At 51.8% G+C, this 14023-nt stretch overlaps 7 protein-coding genes across 7 annotated transcripts; 4 read left to right on the top strand and 3 right to left on the bottom strand.

The window, feature by feature from the left end:
* Nucleotides 1-1952: 1952 nt before the first annotated feature.
* PMZ80_006278 (uncharacterized protein) lies at nucleotides 1953-3172 on the top strand (the record flags this gene model as incomplete). Its single annotated transcript, XM_064874691.1, has 2 exons — nucleotides 1953-2106; nucleotides 2157-3172. 2 exons carry the CDS (start codon nucleotides 1953-1955, stop codon nucleotides 3170-3172), a joined length of 1170 nt encoding a protein of 389 aa, XP_064729091.1.
* A 491-nt stretch (nucleotides 3173-3663) lies between these two features.
* Nucleotides 3664-4299, top strand: PMZ80_006277 (uncharacterized protein; the record flags this gene model as incomplete). Its single annotated transcript, XM_064874690.1, has 2 exons — nucleotides 3664-3861; nucleotides 3967-4299. The coding sequence occupies 2 exons, from the start codon at nucleotides 3664-3666 to the stop codon at nucleotides 4297-4299; spliced, it is 531 nt and encodes a 176-aa protein (XP_064729090.1).
* A 355-nt stretch (nucleotides 4300-4654) lies between these two features.
* PMZ80_006276 (uncharacterized protein) lies at nucleotides 4655-6298 on the bottom strand (the record flags this gene model as incomplete). Its single annotated transcript, XM_064874689.1, has 1 exon — nucleotides 4655-6298. One exon carries the CDS (start codon nucleotides 6296-6298, stop codon nucleotides 4655-4657), a length of 1644 nt encoding a protein of 547 aa, XP_064729089.1.
* A 596-nt stretch (nucleotides 6299-6894) lies between these two features.
* Nucleotides 6895-8467, bottom strand: PMZ80_006275 (uncharacterized protein; the record flags this gene model as incomplete). Its single annotated transcript, XM_064874688.1, has 2 exons — nucleotides 6895-8348; nucleotides 8413-8467. The coding sequence occupies 2 exons, from the start codon at nucleotides 8465-8467 to the stop codon at nucleotides 6895-6897; spliced, it is 1509 nt and encodes a 502-aa protein (XP_064729088.1).
* Nucleotides 8468-8731: 264 nt separating this feature from the next.
* Nucleotides 8732-9481, bottom strand: PMZ80_006274 (uncharacterized protein; the record flags this gene model as incomplete). The annotated part of the gene is made up of 1 exon (XM_064874687.1): nucleotides 8732-9481. The coding sequence occupies one exon, from the start codon at nucleotides 9479-9481 to the stop codon at nucleotides 8732-8734; it is 750 nt and encodes a 249-aa protein (XP_064729087.1).
* A 703-nt stretch (nucleotides 9482-10184) lies between these two features.
* Nucleotides 10185-11546, top strand: SGT1 (Cochaperone protein; the record flags this gene model as incomplete). The annotated part of the gene is made up of 1 exon (XM_064874686.1): nucleotides 10185-11546. The coding sequence occupies one exon, from the start codon at nucleotides 10185-10187 to the stop codon at nucleotides 11544-11546; it is 1362 nt and encodes a 453-aa protein (XP_064729086.1).
* Nucleotides 11547-11971: 425 nt separating this feature from the next.
* On the top strand, nucleotides 11972-13928 carry PMZ80_006272 (uncharacterized protein; the record flags this gene model as incomplete). The annotated part of the gene is made up of 3 exons (XM_064874685.1): nucleotides 11972-12130; nucleotides 12186-12448; nucleotides 12506-13928. 3 exons carry the CDS (start codon nucleotides 11972-11974, stop codon nucleotides 13926-13928), a joined length of 1845 nt encoding a protein of 614 aa, XP_064729085.1.
* Nucleotides 13929-14023: the final 95 nt, after the last annotated feature.

The following is a 14023-nucleotide window of genomic DNA, read 5'->3' as shown; positions in this document are numbered from 1 at the left end:
CCATCTTGAGAATTGGGACACCCCAGTATGACTGCATGTTGATGGTAGATAGAATACCTCTGAACGCATCAAGCGCATCAGCATCATAGCTAAAGTGTCTTCTTTGGAATGCTTGGACCTCTTGGATGAAGGAAGGGTATCTGTTATGGTGCGGGGTTGATGCGACGAGGGCGATTCTGGCGTCAAAAAGGGAGGCATTCAAGGCGACAGTCCGGTTGGTGAAAGACGATTGCATGTACAGCGACTCTCCGAAAGTCCGATTATGGCAAACTTGAATGACGCCTTCAGCCGTGAAGAACAAACATGTCCTGGAAAGCAATGGCTCCTGGTACGTCCAACCCCGGGTTATCCATCTCGAGGCCGCAAGGTGTTCTCGGATGTGAGCTTCGGGCCATGGGCACCTGATAATCGTTTGCTCTTGATGCTCGAAAAAATGCTGGCTAGGTCTACGTCTAGAGACTCCGTATATGCCTGCGTTCGAGTCACCACTAGTGGCACAAACTGTCGCTATTGCATGTGAATATATGCTAGCCATTTGATTGATCTGACGGTTCTTGTCCGCGTTGTTGTGCTGGTCGATACAGTATCGATCGACCCAGAGGTAGGAAAAACCTAGCCTTTGCACGACTAGCATAGCATCCTCGATGGTTTGGGGCATTTTGGCTGGCAAGCATGACCCTCCTTCTCGAGATCGAGCTTCCAGTGATATATTCGTGATTGCTGGTATGCCCCAAACATAGCTCAGGGCGAGATATGCCATGCCGGGTTCAATGCTTACTAGCTTTCTGGTCGCACAGTCTATCAATTCCGTCCCGCACGGGAATTGACCAAGATTGTAGTTCTTGCATTCCATGTGGCTGCCAGAGCAGGCAGCAAGCATTTCTTTCGTTCGCTTGTAGTCGATCTCTGCGCCAATCCTGATGCTATGGCACTGTGTTCCAAAGTTGGAATTCCGGGTGGATATCAGTCTATGGGGGAGGAGGAGACCACGCCTCCAGGATGCTTCGCATAGCGTCGAATCCAAGCTATCCGAAAGTTTGGCCTGCTGGAAGTTCGGGGTCTGATCCTGTGATGCGTCCGGTTGCGAGACAAGAGACACAAAGATCGACACGTTGTGCATTGGAGAAGAAGGGACTGAATACAATGCTGTAGCATGAAAGGCCCGTAAGTGCCACTGCACGTTGTTATGGTTGTTCATTTCAGTATCGGCGCCTGATGGATAGGCCATGGAGGCAAAGGTCCTGCAGGCTGGACAATGCGCTTGGAGCATGCTTGGGTTGAACCCCGAAAACGCAAAGATCGGCTTTCCGTGCATTGGGATCTGTGAAGACCTTAGGCTGTATGCCCTTTTGAAATCTATGGTGCGACATGTTGTGCAGAGGTCGGTGTTGCTGCGAACATTCTTATCTGGTATAATGAATGGCGCGAAATCCCTTGACAGCCGCAGCTGCTGACGCTTCATCTGGGGCACCATGGCACGTCCTCAGAAGAGCGTAAGGGATGACCGGTGCCATACCTACCTCCGTTCACGAGTGTTAGAGGAGAACTGATACATAACACGATGGGCGCCTGATTCTGAGCTCCTGATTGTCCTTGACATGTCTGAGCCATCATTACAGTCTGCACAATCGGAGATCATCGATAGTTATCATGAGTGAACAGCAGCTTCCTCCAGTGAATCTCAGCGACCGTAGCTTTCAGAAGGATGTATCATTAGTGTATAACGACAGCAGGCGAGGCAGGGACGGTTGGAGTATCGATGCCGATCCGGAAGGAACGACCTCGGGACCCCTGCTGTGATTGATGACGTGCTACGAAATTTGCCTTGTTTGCACAATTTTTCGAGCTGTGGGCTTCCATACCATTGTTCTATTACGGACGTTGAGACAGCTTACTTCCATAGGAAGGACACAGAAGCAGACGAATTTGAAGCATATTCTAGACACCAAACCATGGCGAACGTAGCCCGCTCATCGCTCCGACGCTTCACCACTCAAGCCGCCCGACAAGCGACTGTAAGCTATGCTGCTCCAGCGGCGGAACAAGTCAATCAATATGGGATCAATGTGTCTCAAGCGCAAGGCACAGTTAATTCCCTGACAGGAGGTAAGACAGGAGGGCATAGTTACGGCCGGAGAAGTACTGACAATGCCCAGCTATCGGCAACACACCTTTAATCAAGCTACAACGATTGTCCAAGGAGACCGGCTGCAACGTCCTGGGGAAAGCCGAGTTCCAGAATCCCGGTGGAAGCGTAAAAGATAGGGCGGCACTGTTCGTTGTGAAGGATGCGGAGGACCGTGGCTTACTGAAGTCTGGTGGCACAGTGGTCGAAGGAACAGCAGGAAATACCGGCATTGGTCTGGCCCACGTCTGCCGGAGTCGCGGCTATAGACTCGTCATTTACATGCCAAACACACAATCCCAAGGAAAAGTCGATCTACTGCGGTTACTAGGTGCCGAAGTATATCCCGTGCCAGCTGTGGCGTGGGAGAATCCAGAGAATTACAACTGGCAGGCAAAGAGGCATGCAGAACGGTTATTGAAGGAGGACCCCGAACATGGCGCAGTATGGACGAATCAATTCGACAACGTTGCGAATCGAAGGGCGCATATTGAGACAACCGGGCCAGAAATATGGAATCAGACGCATGGCAAGATTGATGCCTTTACCTGCGCCACTGGGACGGGAGGCACGTTAGCTGGCGTTACGAGATACCTGAAAGATGTGTCGAATGGCCAAGTGAAATGCTTTTTGGCCGATCCACCTGGCAGTGTATTGCACAGTTATATCCAGTCCGGCGGCAAATTAAAAGAGCGCGAAGGTGGCAGCATAACGGAGGGTATCGGGCAAGGACGGGTGACCGACAATCTGCAGAACGAAGTAAATGAGTTGGACGGAAGCTTGAACATTGCAGATGAAAAGAGCATAGAAATGGTATATCGCTGTCTCGACGAGGAGGGGCTATACCTTGGTGCTAGCTCTGCACTCAACGTGGTGGCCGCCAAGGAAGTCGCCGAGAAGATGGGACCCGGCAAGACGGTCGTTACGATATTGTGCGATGGTGCATATCGATATGCCGACCGATTGTTTAGCGGGAAGTGGTTGGAGAGCAAGAATCTGAGAAGCGCGATACCGAAGCATTTGGAGAGATATATTGTGCTACCCTAGTGTACAACCATCAATTGATAATTTGACCTAGCAGGCGAACGCTTTACCGACATCGAGAAGCCCGCTCTTCCGCGATTGGTGTGCTGACCATTCTGTTACAGGCACTATCAGCGCGACACTGGCATTCGATGGCCGGTCTCAAAAAAGGGGAGCCCCGAGCTTCATTCCGACCCGAGATACTGTATCTGCTATGCCGCTTGAGAACTTTATCAAGCCCGGTTGCGGTCACGACCTTATGGTATACTGCTTGAGACAGCTTTCTGTCGCAGATATTGTTCTCAAGATATTGTTCTCAAGCTCACAGATCAAGACAATGACAATCCAAGAGTACAGACGACGCGCACAGTGGCCACGCGCTTCTTTGTCCAATCGCCATGTGCACTTAGCTAACACCTCCTTTACCTTCCACTGCCTTCTCACTGTGTCTCACCATCCTCATCCATTCCTCTGACCCTCCAAAACCACAGAGTGTAAACCACACCGCATACGACATGCCCTCCAAACTTCCCCTTCTCCTCCTCCTCGCCTCCACCATCCCCTTAACCCTAGCCGCAGATCCCACAACAGGCATCCGATACTGCGCCGACCCAGACCTCCACGGCACATGCTGGGACGACCCCTTCGACAAACAAAAATGCATCAAAATCAGGGACCCCAACATCTGGGGCGACAAAGGCAGTAGTTTCAAGGTAGGTAGTTCATCTTGCCCCCGTTATTCTCTCTATCTCCCCCCATCCCTCCAACTCCACACTCCACCTCACCTGCACAAATCACTAACAAACCCCCACACACAGATCTACGAGCCGAACACCGAATGCTGGCTCCACGCCCAAGACACCTGCCAGGACATCAACCCGAAGGACGCATTCCTCATTCCAGGCGATGCCCTGATGGACTGGGATGGCCGCTTCGTGTATAAGGCGTATCCGTGTTTCAAGAAGAATGATGGCACTAATGGGGCTGTGGGTGGGCAGATGGCGGCTCAGATTTCCGCGGCGGCGAATGCGGGTAGTAAGAGGGAGGCGATGCCGGCGCCGGAGGGTACGCCCACTGGGACTGTGAGTCGAAGGCCGCCTCCGTTGGCGGCGAAGGCGAGTGCGGTTAAGATGAAGCCGAAGCAGGGGTAGGAGCGGATGGGTGGTTGGGGTGGTGGGTTGTGGGAAGGTAGAGAGGATGTAGCGAGGGGGAGTAGATGGCGGCTTGGATACGTGGAAAGCTAAGGTTGTGTGGGCGTGAATTGAGTTGGTAATTGAAAGCCGCTTGGTATAATACTATGTATCGTTTCCACAGCACAGAATCATGGTGGCAGAATTGACTTTGCTTGCTGACTAGATGGCTCAAAAACAAGATCTGCGTGCTTTGGGACGTGATACAATCTAAATGCACAAGCAATGAATTGTCTTCGCGGTTGCGATTTTTGGTCTCCACGAAATCTTGGGAGGTTTCCTCGTACCGCCTTGCCCAGATGTCTTAAGGTGCGGCTCAATCTAGATCCTCAACAGGCAGGTGCTCTATACCTGCCTTTGCATATCTTGCCTTCAACAACCTCATCAACCCATCACTTCTATCTCCAGAAATGCCCAGATCCTCCTTCATCTCCTTGATCTCATCCACAGTCATAACTCGTAAATCTCGCTTCGTCATCCCAACCAACGGCTGCATACGTCTCGCGGTCCAATTGATCACACTAAGTGGGTCTCCCCGCCAAACACCATACCCCGGAACATCAATCGTCTGAACCGGTGGCACGTTCTCATTGAGGTCGTAGTCTCTCCGGATATCATCATACCGCTGCTTTGCCATGGCACGACTAGCTGGATCCTCTGCGAGCTCCATCGCAAGGGAGAAGTCATTTCGCGCCTGCATAAGCAAAAGCGGGATATTCTTCGCATGCCTATTTCGATTGGGAGTCGTGTGCGACCGTGCGAAGAGGAGATTTCGTCTGATAGAGTAGTACTCGGCTAGGTGTTTGGCTGCGACGCCCCGTCGCAGATGAGCCTTCCTTCGCTGCTCCTGGGAGGCGCCAGGCCAATCGAGTACATAGTTATTCACGCCGAAGGCCTCTTCGAGGGTGCCAAGGACGAAGTGCTTGAAGTCGCCATTGCGATATCGATGCTCGTTGTTGAGATGGTTCGTGATCATGGTGAAGTTATTGCAGATGTCGCTGTTGATGGCCATGATCGAGTTTAGGCGGGGATTATAGGGTGATAGACCTGCGTCTTGCGTGAGGTAGACGGCTTGGTGAGCGGCATCTAAGCCGAGTTGGTAGAAGGTGGCGGCTGCTAGGTTCAGACCTTGCTTGTGTAGATTATTGCCTTCCTCTTTCGGTGCTATCATGTATTCTTGAATCTCCTCGAGGCGTTTGTTTGGGTTAGGAATGGCGGCGGACGTGTCTTTGAAGATGTTGAAACTCTTCATGGTGGCGGCGAGGTGCTGGAAGAATTTGATGCCCATCATGTCTGGGAACACCACTTTTGCTGTGTTTTGGAGCACTGCCAGAGGCATGAGCATGTTCTCAGTCAGTCCATGGTAGGATCTCTGTCTCGCTGGGCTCAGTTTGATGCTTAGGGTGAAGATGCTGCGCTCCAGCTTCGCGACAAGGTTGTAGATGAACCAGAAGTATACTGGCTTCGTGAAGATGAAGATGCCCTGGTTGTAGCCAACGATTCGCTCAGATGCCGTATCTTTCGTCTCCTGGCGAACGAGTCGCATTGATAGTGCTGCTGACTTGACCAGATCTCGGGTTCTGTCAACGGGGAACGCGGATAGCGATAGGTGTGGAAGGTTCTGCAGGTCGAGAAGGTGGTCGCCATTTGCCGATTTTCGATATATTATATGAATCCATTGATTGCTGTGCGTGAAGTGGTGCCACGCTTCATCCCTAAGCTTCCTGCAAACATGGAGGATGTTGAAGTGGGTCACCGAATTGTTCTTCAGCAGCCGTCTACCACCATCCAATTCTGGGACAACGAGAAGGTAATCGTAGATCAATTTTCTGCTGTCAAGGGGTACGCCGAGGAGGGACGCGCGTTTTGGAACTAGCTGGGCTTCGGTTGGTTGCATATCTCGATCGCTACCGTTGTTTGGAGTAGTCGAATACCCTGTCCGAAGTGGTAGGTCGATCATCGTTATAGTAGACGCTCGAGGTGATTTGACACGAGCCGCAGGTCGGTATTTTGGAGTGGGAAAAGGAATCTTCGCGCTGTTGTAAAGAATTAGTAGACAAGGGATGAGAGGAAGGCAACATATATGGAGAGTTTGGGTTTGTGTTAGTACGGACTATCACTCTGCAAACACATCTTGCACTGTTCTGCTGCATTTATATACTTTCACTATGAGGTAAGGCACTAGCGACACGACGACTCGTCATAGTGCTAGAAGAATTAGATAGTGAGCATCCCAAGGGGGTTTTGTCGACCTACCTCACCCTCCTGACATCTCGTCTAGGGACTTCCCACTTTGCAACAGCCCTACCTCTAGCAATCCAGTACCTGCAGCTAATTCCCGTTGTCCTTTGCTCGTGTAAGCTCACATTTCTGACCATCCCGATGGAATCCAAGCTTGCATCGCTCATGATCATAAGTCCCACAATGCCAACACAGTGCTACTTCGGCGTTTCAGGCAGCAAGTAGTCGCAAGAGACCTGGAGGACCCTCCCGCCACTTGATACCAAGTTCATCGGTAAGCTTGACAAGCTGCTTCTTGCTCTGAACATGCTTCTCTTAAGTTTGCAGGTCTCCATAGATCTCCTTGTTCGCCTCGGCGCCCTCTCGTGACCAGACTTCAGGATCTCCTCTCCAAGCACCATAGCCTGGCAGATCAAGAGTGGCAATTGTCGGCTTCAGCTCAACTGAGTGGCCCAGTCGCTCGTCAATTTCGTGCCATAGTTGCATGGACAATGCTCCCTCCGCAGGATCCAGATCGAAGGCGTAGTAGAAATCCCGAGCAGCCTCGACAAGAAAACCGTTCACGTCATCCCATGGCCCATCGGGCATTGACGCTTTTGCGAAGGCCAGGTTTTCTGCATGACGCAGATAATCTGCCATGCGTAGACATGCCATACCACGTAAGTGATGAGCCTTGACGCGCTGAGCTGGTGACAGTCCGGGCCATTTCCATGTCTTACTCAGAATATTTCTCAGGTTGCACAGAGAATTGTATGCATCGACATTGTACCTGTCAAGAACCATGCCCTGCTCCAGCAGAATGTCCAACGCTTCGGCGCCAATAAGCTCGAGATCGGTACAAAACGACAGAAGAGCACTCAAGCCCGGATTGAGCGGGGTCCAGGAGCTCTGACCTTGAATCATTGCATGATATGCGGAACTTTCACGCAACTCGTCGCAGAGCTTAAACCCAATCTTTGCTATACGGAATGCGTTTTCTGCGTTGCCGATTATGATCTCGTATGCGCATTCCTCGATCATGCCCAGCATATAGTCATGCCATTCTTCGGGCTGCTGTCTGACCTTGACAATATTCTTGACCATGTTTCTCAAGAGTGGCCCGTCCATCATCAGTGTAAAACGAGCACGATTTGCACCTCGAATCAAGGAGAAATAGATCAAGATATTTGGGATGAGCTTCCTGTAGTCGTGCTTGTACCTCGGATGGATGTCAATAGACACGTTGGGGGCTCTATCGAGCCAGAAGTTCATTGTAGCACAGAAAATTATCCACGCATCCTTGTTGTACGCGAACACAACTCGCTGGACCTGCTTCGCACTGGAAGGCAATTTTTTGAGGCCACATCCCTTACCTACTCGAAGGGTTATGATGCAGCTAGCGATAAGCAAATCCCTTTCGTGCTTGGGAAACAAGCGAAAAGGTGTTTGGAAGGGGAGTGGTACATCCATCGAAAGCGTGGTGGGCCTCTCCTCACTCGCAAAGACCGCAAACTGTATCCATTTGTTGTCGGTGCAGAAATACTGCCAAGCTTCGCCTCGAACCTGTTGGCAGATGGATAGGATCTTGTAGTCGAAGTGTTTGAGTAACTCGGCGGGCAGGTATTTCGCGTATGGCTTCGTCTGCAGAAAGTGGCTGTATATCTTGTGCCGAATTTCGAGAGGGCTCGCAGCAGAGGAGGAAGGAGCATCGCGTAAGGTGGTTGATGCGGCTCGGAAGAGTCTTGCTGAGAAATGACTGATGGGGTTGTCTCGAGGCGAAGATGCTGAACCTTTGTGACGAGATCTATAGTTTTGTCAACTGAAATGCACCCAAAAGTGGGAATCGGCGCCTACCCTGAGGATCGACTTTGCTCGAGGCAGCATCTTGCTGATCTGATGACTGTGCCATGATCGCCGATTGATTGCGTTGACGTGGTTGGCAAGGTTGTGAATCTGCTCAGGAGGGAGGTTTGGAGGTATGCAATACGGCGGGCAAATGCCAGAAGGTTCTTAGTATTTCAGGATGCTTCTGTGGAAGCGGACCTGCTAGTGTTTGCTCATGTCTTGGTCTTGGCGCAGAAGGGCAAGAGTGCCAACAATTTCGAAAGTGCAGGCCAGTGAAGAAAGAACGTCGACGCCCCACTAGTTGATCGAGCCAAAATAGCAAACTGTGTCAGTAGGCTAGACCACCATTGATCTCTACCACACTGCCATTGATATATTTTGCTTCATCACCCATGAGGAAGGCAACAGCGTTGGCAACTTCCTCAGCCTGACCCAATCTTCCCAAACTTACAGATTGAGCGCTCCTCTCGACAGCCTCGGGCCCCGCCTTCACGCTAGCATTGGTTGGGGTGTCGATAAACCCTGGAGCGACTATGTTGACTCTGATACCCTTTGGACCAAGCTCAAGAGCCATTGACTTAGAGAAGCCGATGATTGCGTATTTTGTGGCACAATAGGCGGCCATCTCTTTGCTCGGCCGCTGACCCAAAATTGAACTGACATTCACAAATGAGCAATCAGCGTGCTCCTTCAGATGCGACAGAGTAGACCTTGTAACATTATATGTGCCCTTCAGGTTGACTGCCACCAATTTATCGAAATAGCCCTCTGGGAGCTCGAGTATGGGGTACGCCGTCGGGTTGATACCAGCACAATTGAAGACGTGATCCAATCTTTTGAAGTACTCTACCGTCTCTTTTACCACCAAGTCACACTGTTCTGCATTAGACACGTCTAGCTGGGCTACAATGACCTTTTCTGTATAGCATAGTTCTGCGGTCTCAGATAAGCCAGCCTCAACAACGTCAGTCAGAGCGAGAGCGCATCCGAGCTTCGACAACTTGACAGCTGTTGCTCTTCCTATACCGGAAGCTGCACCTGTGATAAGGGCGACCTTTCCGTTCAGTGACGAGGCCATTGTGTCCGGCTTCGAAACGCTTCCTGCCTTGCACTCTGCAGATATGGCGTAGGCTTCGTAGGATCAGTTGTAGCAGTATTCACGGTGTAGGGCAGAGGAGCACAGGATAGAAGGAGCTGGACATGACTTCGTCAGGGTGGCATCGAGCTTGGAGATTGGGGGAGAAATATGTCATCCTTGAATGGCTTCCCCATACCGAGATGGTTCACTTCACTCTTCACGCTTTAGTGCTCCATATACTGTACGTCCCCAAAAGACCACCAGCAGGCCTTCTTGTCAGACCCTCATCGAATTCCCGATTGACCTCAAGCAAGTATCTGAAGTGTGGTAATCGACGTCCACCTCGTAGCAAGCGCAGGTCGAGCCACGTGACAACGACCTCGACCCTGATATGGTGTCGAAGCTTGCCAGCTGCCACAGCCTATCACTCTTTGATACATTGTGAGAAAACCACCAGGCCTGCACAGCTTCTGTCATTGTCACAAAGAAATGCTGTTCCGACCTTGCCACTTTCCCTGAATTGCTTCCTTCTGTTGAGCAAACACAAACGCGAACGCGTACCACAAGTGACAAGAGGCCGTCTTCTCCCCCGCATGTGACTGCAGCCTGCAAAGAACAACAATATAAATTGTTCTGTCTCCTTCCTTCCTCCTCTGATCCTTCACAAGCATACTTCCATTGACTCGGTAGATACATACGGACCATGGACCACGCAAAACTTGGAGCAAATGCTCTGTCCAACTCCGATGCAGCCACGGCTGTTGTCGAATACACAAAAGCGCTCATCGAACACCCAACGTCGCCAGATTACTTCACCCAAAGATCGATCGCATTCGGTCGACTAAAGCCCGCGCGCCATTATCTCGCCCTTCAGGATGCAGAATATGGGGTCCTTTGCGGTCAGAAACGAGGCAAGCGAGACAAGATACAGGCCGCACAGCAGAGACGTGTCGTTGCACTGTATAATCTTGGGCAATATGCCGACGCCAAGGTTGTTCTGGATAGCATGAAGAGATGGCGGCCAGAGAACAGCAAACCACAGAAGATGGAGCACGATATGTGGTCAACCAAAATCGACAACAAAATGAAGAACAACTCGCAGCAAGCGGCCACCTCTGAGTACCCAGCACAGTCCCTGCCGGACGGAAAGGCCATAAAGAGAACTTTACAGAAGCAGTTGAAGAAAGATGGAAGCTTCAACTATAATGGGGAAGAGCAGGATGTTGAGATGGGAGATGCCACAGCCAACGAAACCGCAGCCACACCGTCTACCACACAGACTGCTACCACGTCGACAGCTACGCCCACAGCCCCTAGTACAGCCCCGGCACAGAAAATCCGGCATGAGTGGTATCAGAACAGTCAATCCGTTATTATCACCCTCTACGCGAAAGGTGTACAGAAAGACAAGACTGAGGTCGAGCTAGAAGAGGACTCGATCTCCGTCTCCTTCCCACACCCGTCAGATACCTCATCCTCATACAACTTCAGCCTCGATCCCTTGTTCGCCCTTATCGACCCATCGAAGTCCAAGTACAATGTCATGTCCACGAAAGTCGAGATAACATTGGCCAAAGCAGAACAGGGCAAGAAGTGGGGAAACATCGAAGGCACAGCTCCTCTAAAAAAATCAAATGGGGCAGCTAAGCAGGATGAATTGGCCAAAGGAGCCGTCATGTCTACACTGCAACAGCCAGCTTCGACCTCCACGGCTGGTCCGTCCTACCCGACTTCCTCTCGGAACGGCCCGAAGAACTGGGACAAGCTTGCGAGCGATCTTACAGCTAAGAAACCAAAGAAGGCAAAGAAGAAGACTGACGGTGACAAGAAGGACAAGAATGGGTCAGACTCGGAAGACGACGCAGCTGAGGACGACTATGAATCAGATACGGGTGGTGATGCGGTAGATGGCTTCTTCAAGAAACTCTACAAGGGTGCAGATCCCGACACACAAAGAGCAATGATGAAGAGTTTCACGGAGAGCAATGGAACTGCTTTGTCTACAAATTGGTCAGAAGTTGGCAGTAAGAGGGTTGAGGAGGTCCAAAGCAAGGACGACAAGTAAAGGTCAAGATGTACGGCCGATATCTGCCATGAAATTGTGCTTTAGCGATGGTGCCGGTGGTGTTAGCATGGATGATTTATTGATGCAGATGAGTACTGAACTATCTGACACAGCATAACCCAATTTCAATGATCATCCCTTCCTACCCGCCCTTGTGCTCGTGCATACCGACCCGCTAATACCTGACATTCTTCTGAAAAACCACCGATACGCACAGATCACACCAAGGATGCTGACACCCCAGCGCGTCTCGTCGTGGCTGCTCTTGAGCCTCTTCTTTTCTTCGTCATGCGGCAATCCAGGTAAGTAAACGACGACGACGCAGCTCGCGAAGCACGACACGACAACGACGCCGAGGACACCATCAGCAACACGGACTCGGGAAGCAAACACGCTGCAGATCACGGCCGCAGACGTACCACATAATGGCGAGAACGACTTTCACCACAGCAGTCCTCATCTTCATCAATCTCTGGCTGATAGCCCTCACCAGTTTCGGTACAGCAGCAAGCGCGATACTTCTCTACATCCTCGGTGCAGTTGACAACATCATCGGTAGCAGCGTTGCTGTTTCGATCTTATGCGTAAGCCTTGCCTAAGCTAAACCAGAACGAGTTCCAGCTAACACATCCTATCTAGGCCGCCCTATCCTTCACCTACCTAATCTTCCAAAGCATAAACGCAACCTCCGTGCGTCCGAAATCCTGGGTAGCCAGAACAACAATCCAGCTTCCTAGAGTCCTGATCGTCGGCTGGATCGTAACAACAACCGTTGGCCTGGTAGTCGCCCTCCGCCAACCTCTTTGCCAGAGCGGCGATGTCAAAACAGGCGCAGCAGCCTGGCAAGCAGGTCTCGGCTGCTGGGTCTTCAGGGCACTGGTATCCCTCAACGTCGTGATGCTGTAAGTCAACTATCTCCTTTATACCCCGAACAAACCAAATACTAACCTCTCAACCAGCGTCCTCTCCTTCTCCATCTTCGTCCTCCTCGAAATCAACGGTCGCAACGTCCCCCTAGGCCTCTTCCACTTCGAATTCACATCACCCCACAACCAAACCCGCCACCACCGCCGCCGAACCCTCGTCGGATCCGCCTATGGCTCAACCGACTCCCTCACAAGCCCCATAACAATCACATCCGAAGACGAACAAAACCTAAATCTCACCGGCGAAAAACGACCCCGAACACGAGGAAGCACCGTCTCCCCCTCCCCGACCTACCGCACCTTCGACCTCGGCGGGCGAAGAACACGAACAGGAGCAGGAACAGACCGCAGCCTCAGTGCCGTCGACGAAGAATCGATCCTTGATCTCAGCAGTTCCCGTCAGAGCAGCTGCACAACCACGACTCTCGCCACCCTCCCACTGACACAATTCCCCTCTGCGCCCACAACAGTTCACACCCGTCCCGGCGGTCATGACCTCATATCCTCCAGCCAACTCACGTCCCGCCCCCTCTCCAACGTCCCCGTCCTCCCAACCTCCTTCCAACTGCAACTGAAAGAACTCGAGCGTCTGAAGGCCGAACATACCGCCAGAGCCACCACCAGCAGCAGCAGCGTCAGCGTGCCCACAAGCCCAACCAAAGCAAACAGACCAGCCCTCTACTCCAACACCTCAAAGAGCAACCTCAAATCAAGCTGTGCACTACCTCTCAGCTCAACAACACCGAGTGGGAGTGTTGATCTGGGTACTATGCTCCGGGAATCTCAAAGACCGAGATCCGCGGACCTGGAGATTGAAGCCCCGCCGCCAGCATGGTGTCCGCAGGCGCTGAGGGAGAAGCCGTTGCCGCTTAGTGCGGATCCGGCGATTAAGAGGTTGACTGAGTTGAGGAATAACAGGCTATCGAATCGTGTCTCGCGACGTCTGAGTTTCAGTGGGTTTGAGTTTGGGTTTGGTGGGGGGAGGAAGAATGTGAATGTTCACTGCGGGAGCACGGTTAGGACGGTCGGTGAGGATACGACGAACAGGACTGAGGCTGGGACTGTTGAGGGAAAGGTAGATGAGAAACCACGCTCGTCATCTGTTGCTGGCGTGGGCGAGGGGAAGGAAAATATGCCTCTGCCTGTCCCTACCGCTGCTGAGGAAGACAACAAGGATATCGAGGTCGACAAGGAGAATCAGAAGCAACACAAAATCATGAACAGGACGAAACCACTACCCGGTAATAGGAAGAGGAGTACAACGGTGGCGGGCAAGGGACCGAGTATGACTGTGTTCCCACCTATTACTGCGCCGCCTGTTCCTGCTGCTGGGACTGTGAAACGCGTGTCTGGTGCTGGTCACGGCAGGAAGGAGAGTCTCGCCGGTACTGGAGGGAGCAGGAAGAGAGGGAAGAGTATGGTTGAGAGGGGGCGGTACGAGAGGTTGCCGAGGTGAACGTCGTGGTGTTATGATTTGCGTTCCTATTATGATGGTACTAGGTCGTGTTTGACGCGGACTGGCTGGGCGTACTGGTATGGGGTCGCTTATGC

The sequence above is a fragment of the Knufia obscura genome (assembly GCF_036327395.1).
Source record: "Knufia obscura strain CCFEE 5817 isolate CBS 148926 chromosome Unknown scaffold_7, whole genome shotgun sequence".
Lineage (NCBI taxonomy): Eukaryota > Fungi > Ascomycota > Eurotiomycetes > Chaetothyriales > Trichomeriaceae > Knufia > Knufia obscura.
This window is presented reverse-complemented; position numbering and strand designations above follow the sequence as displayed.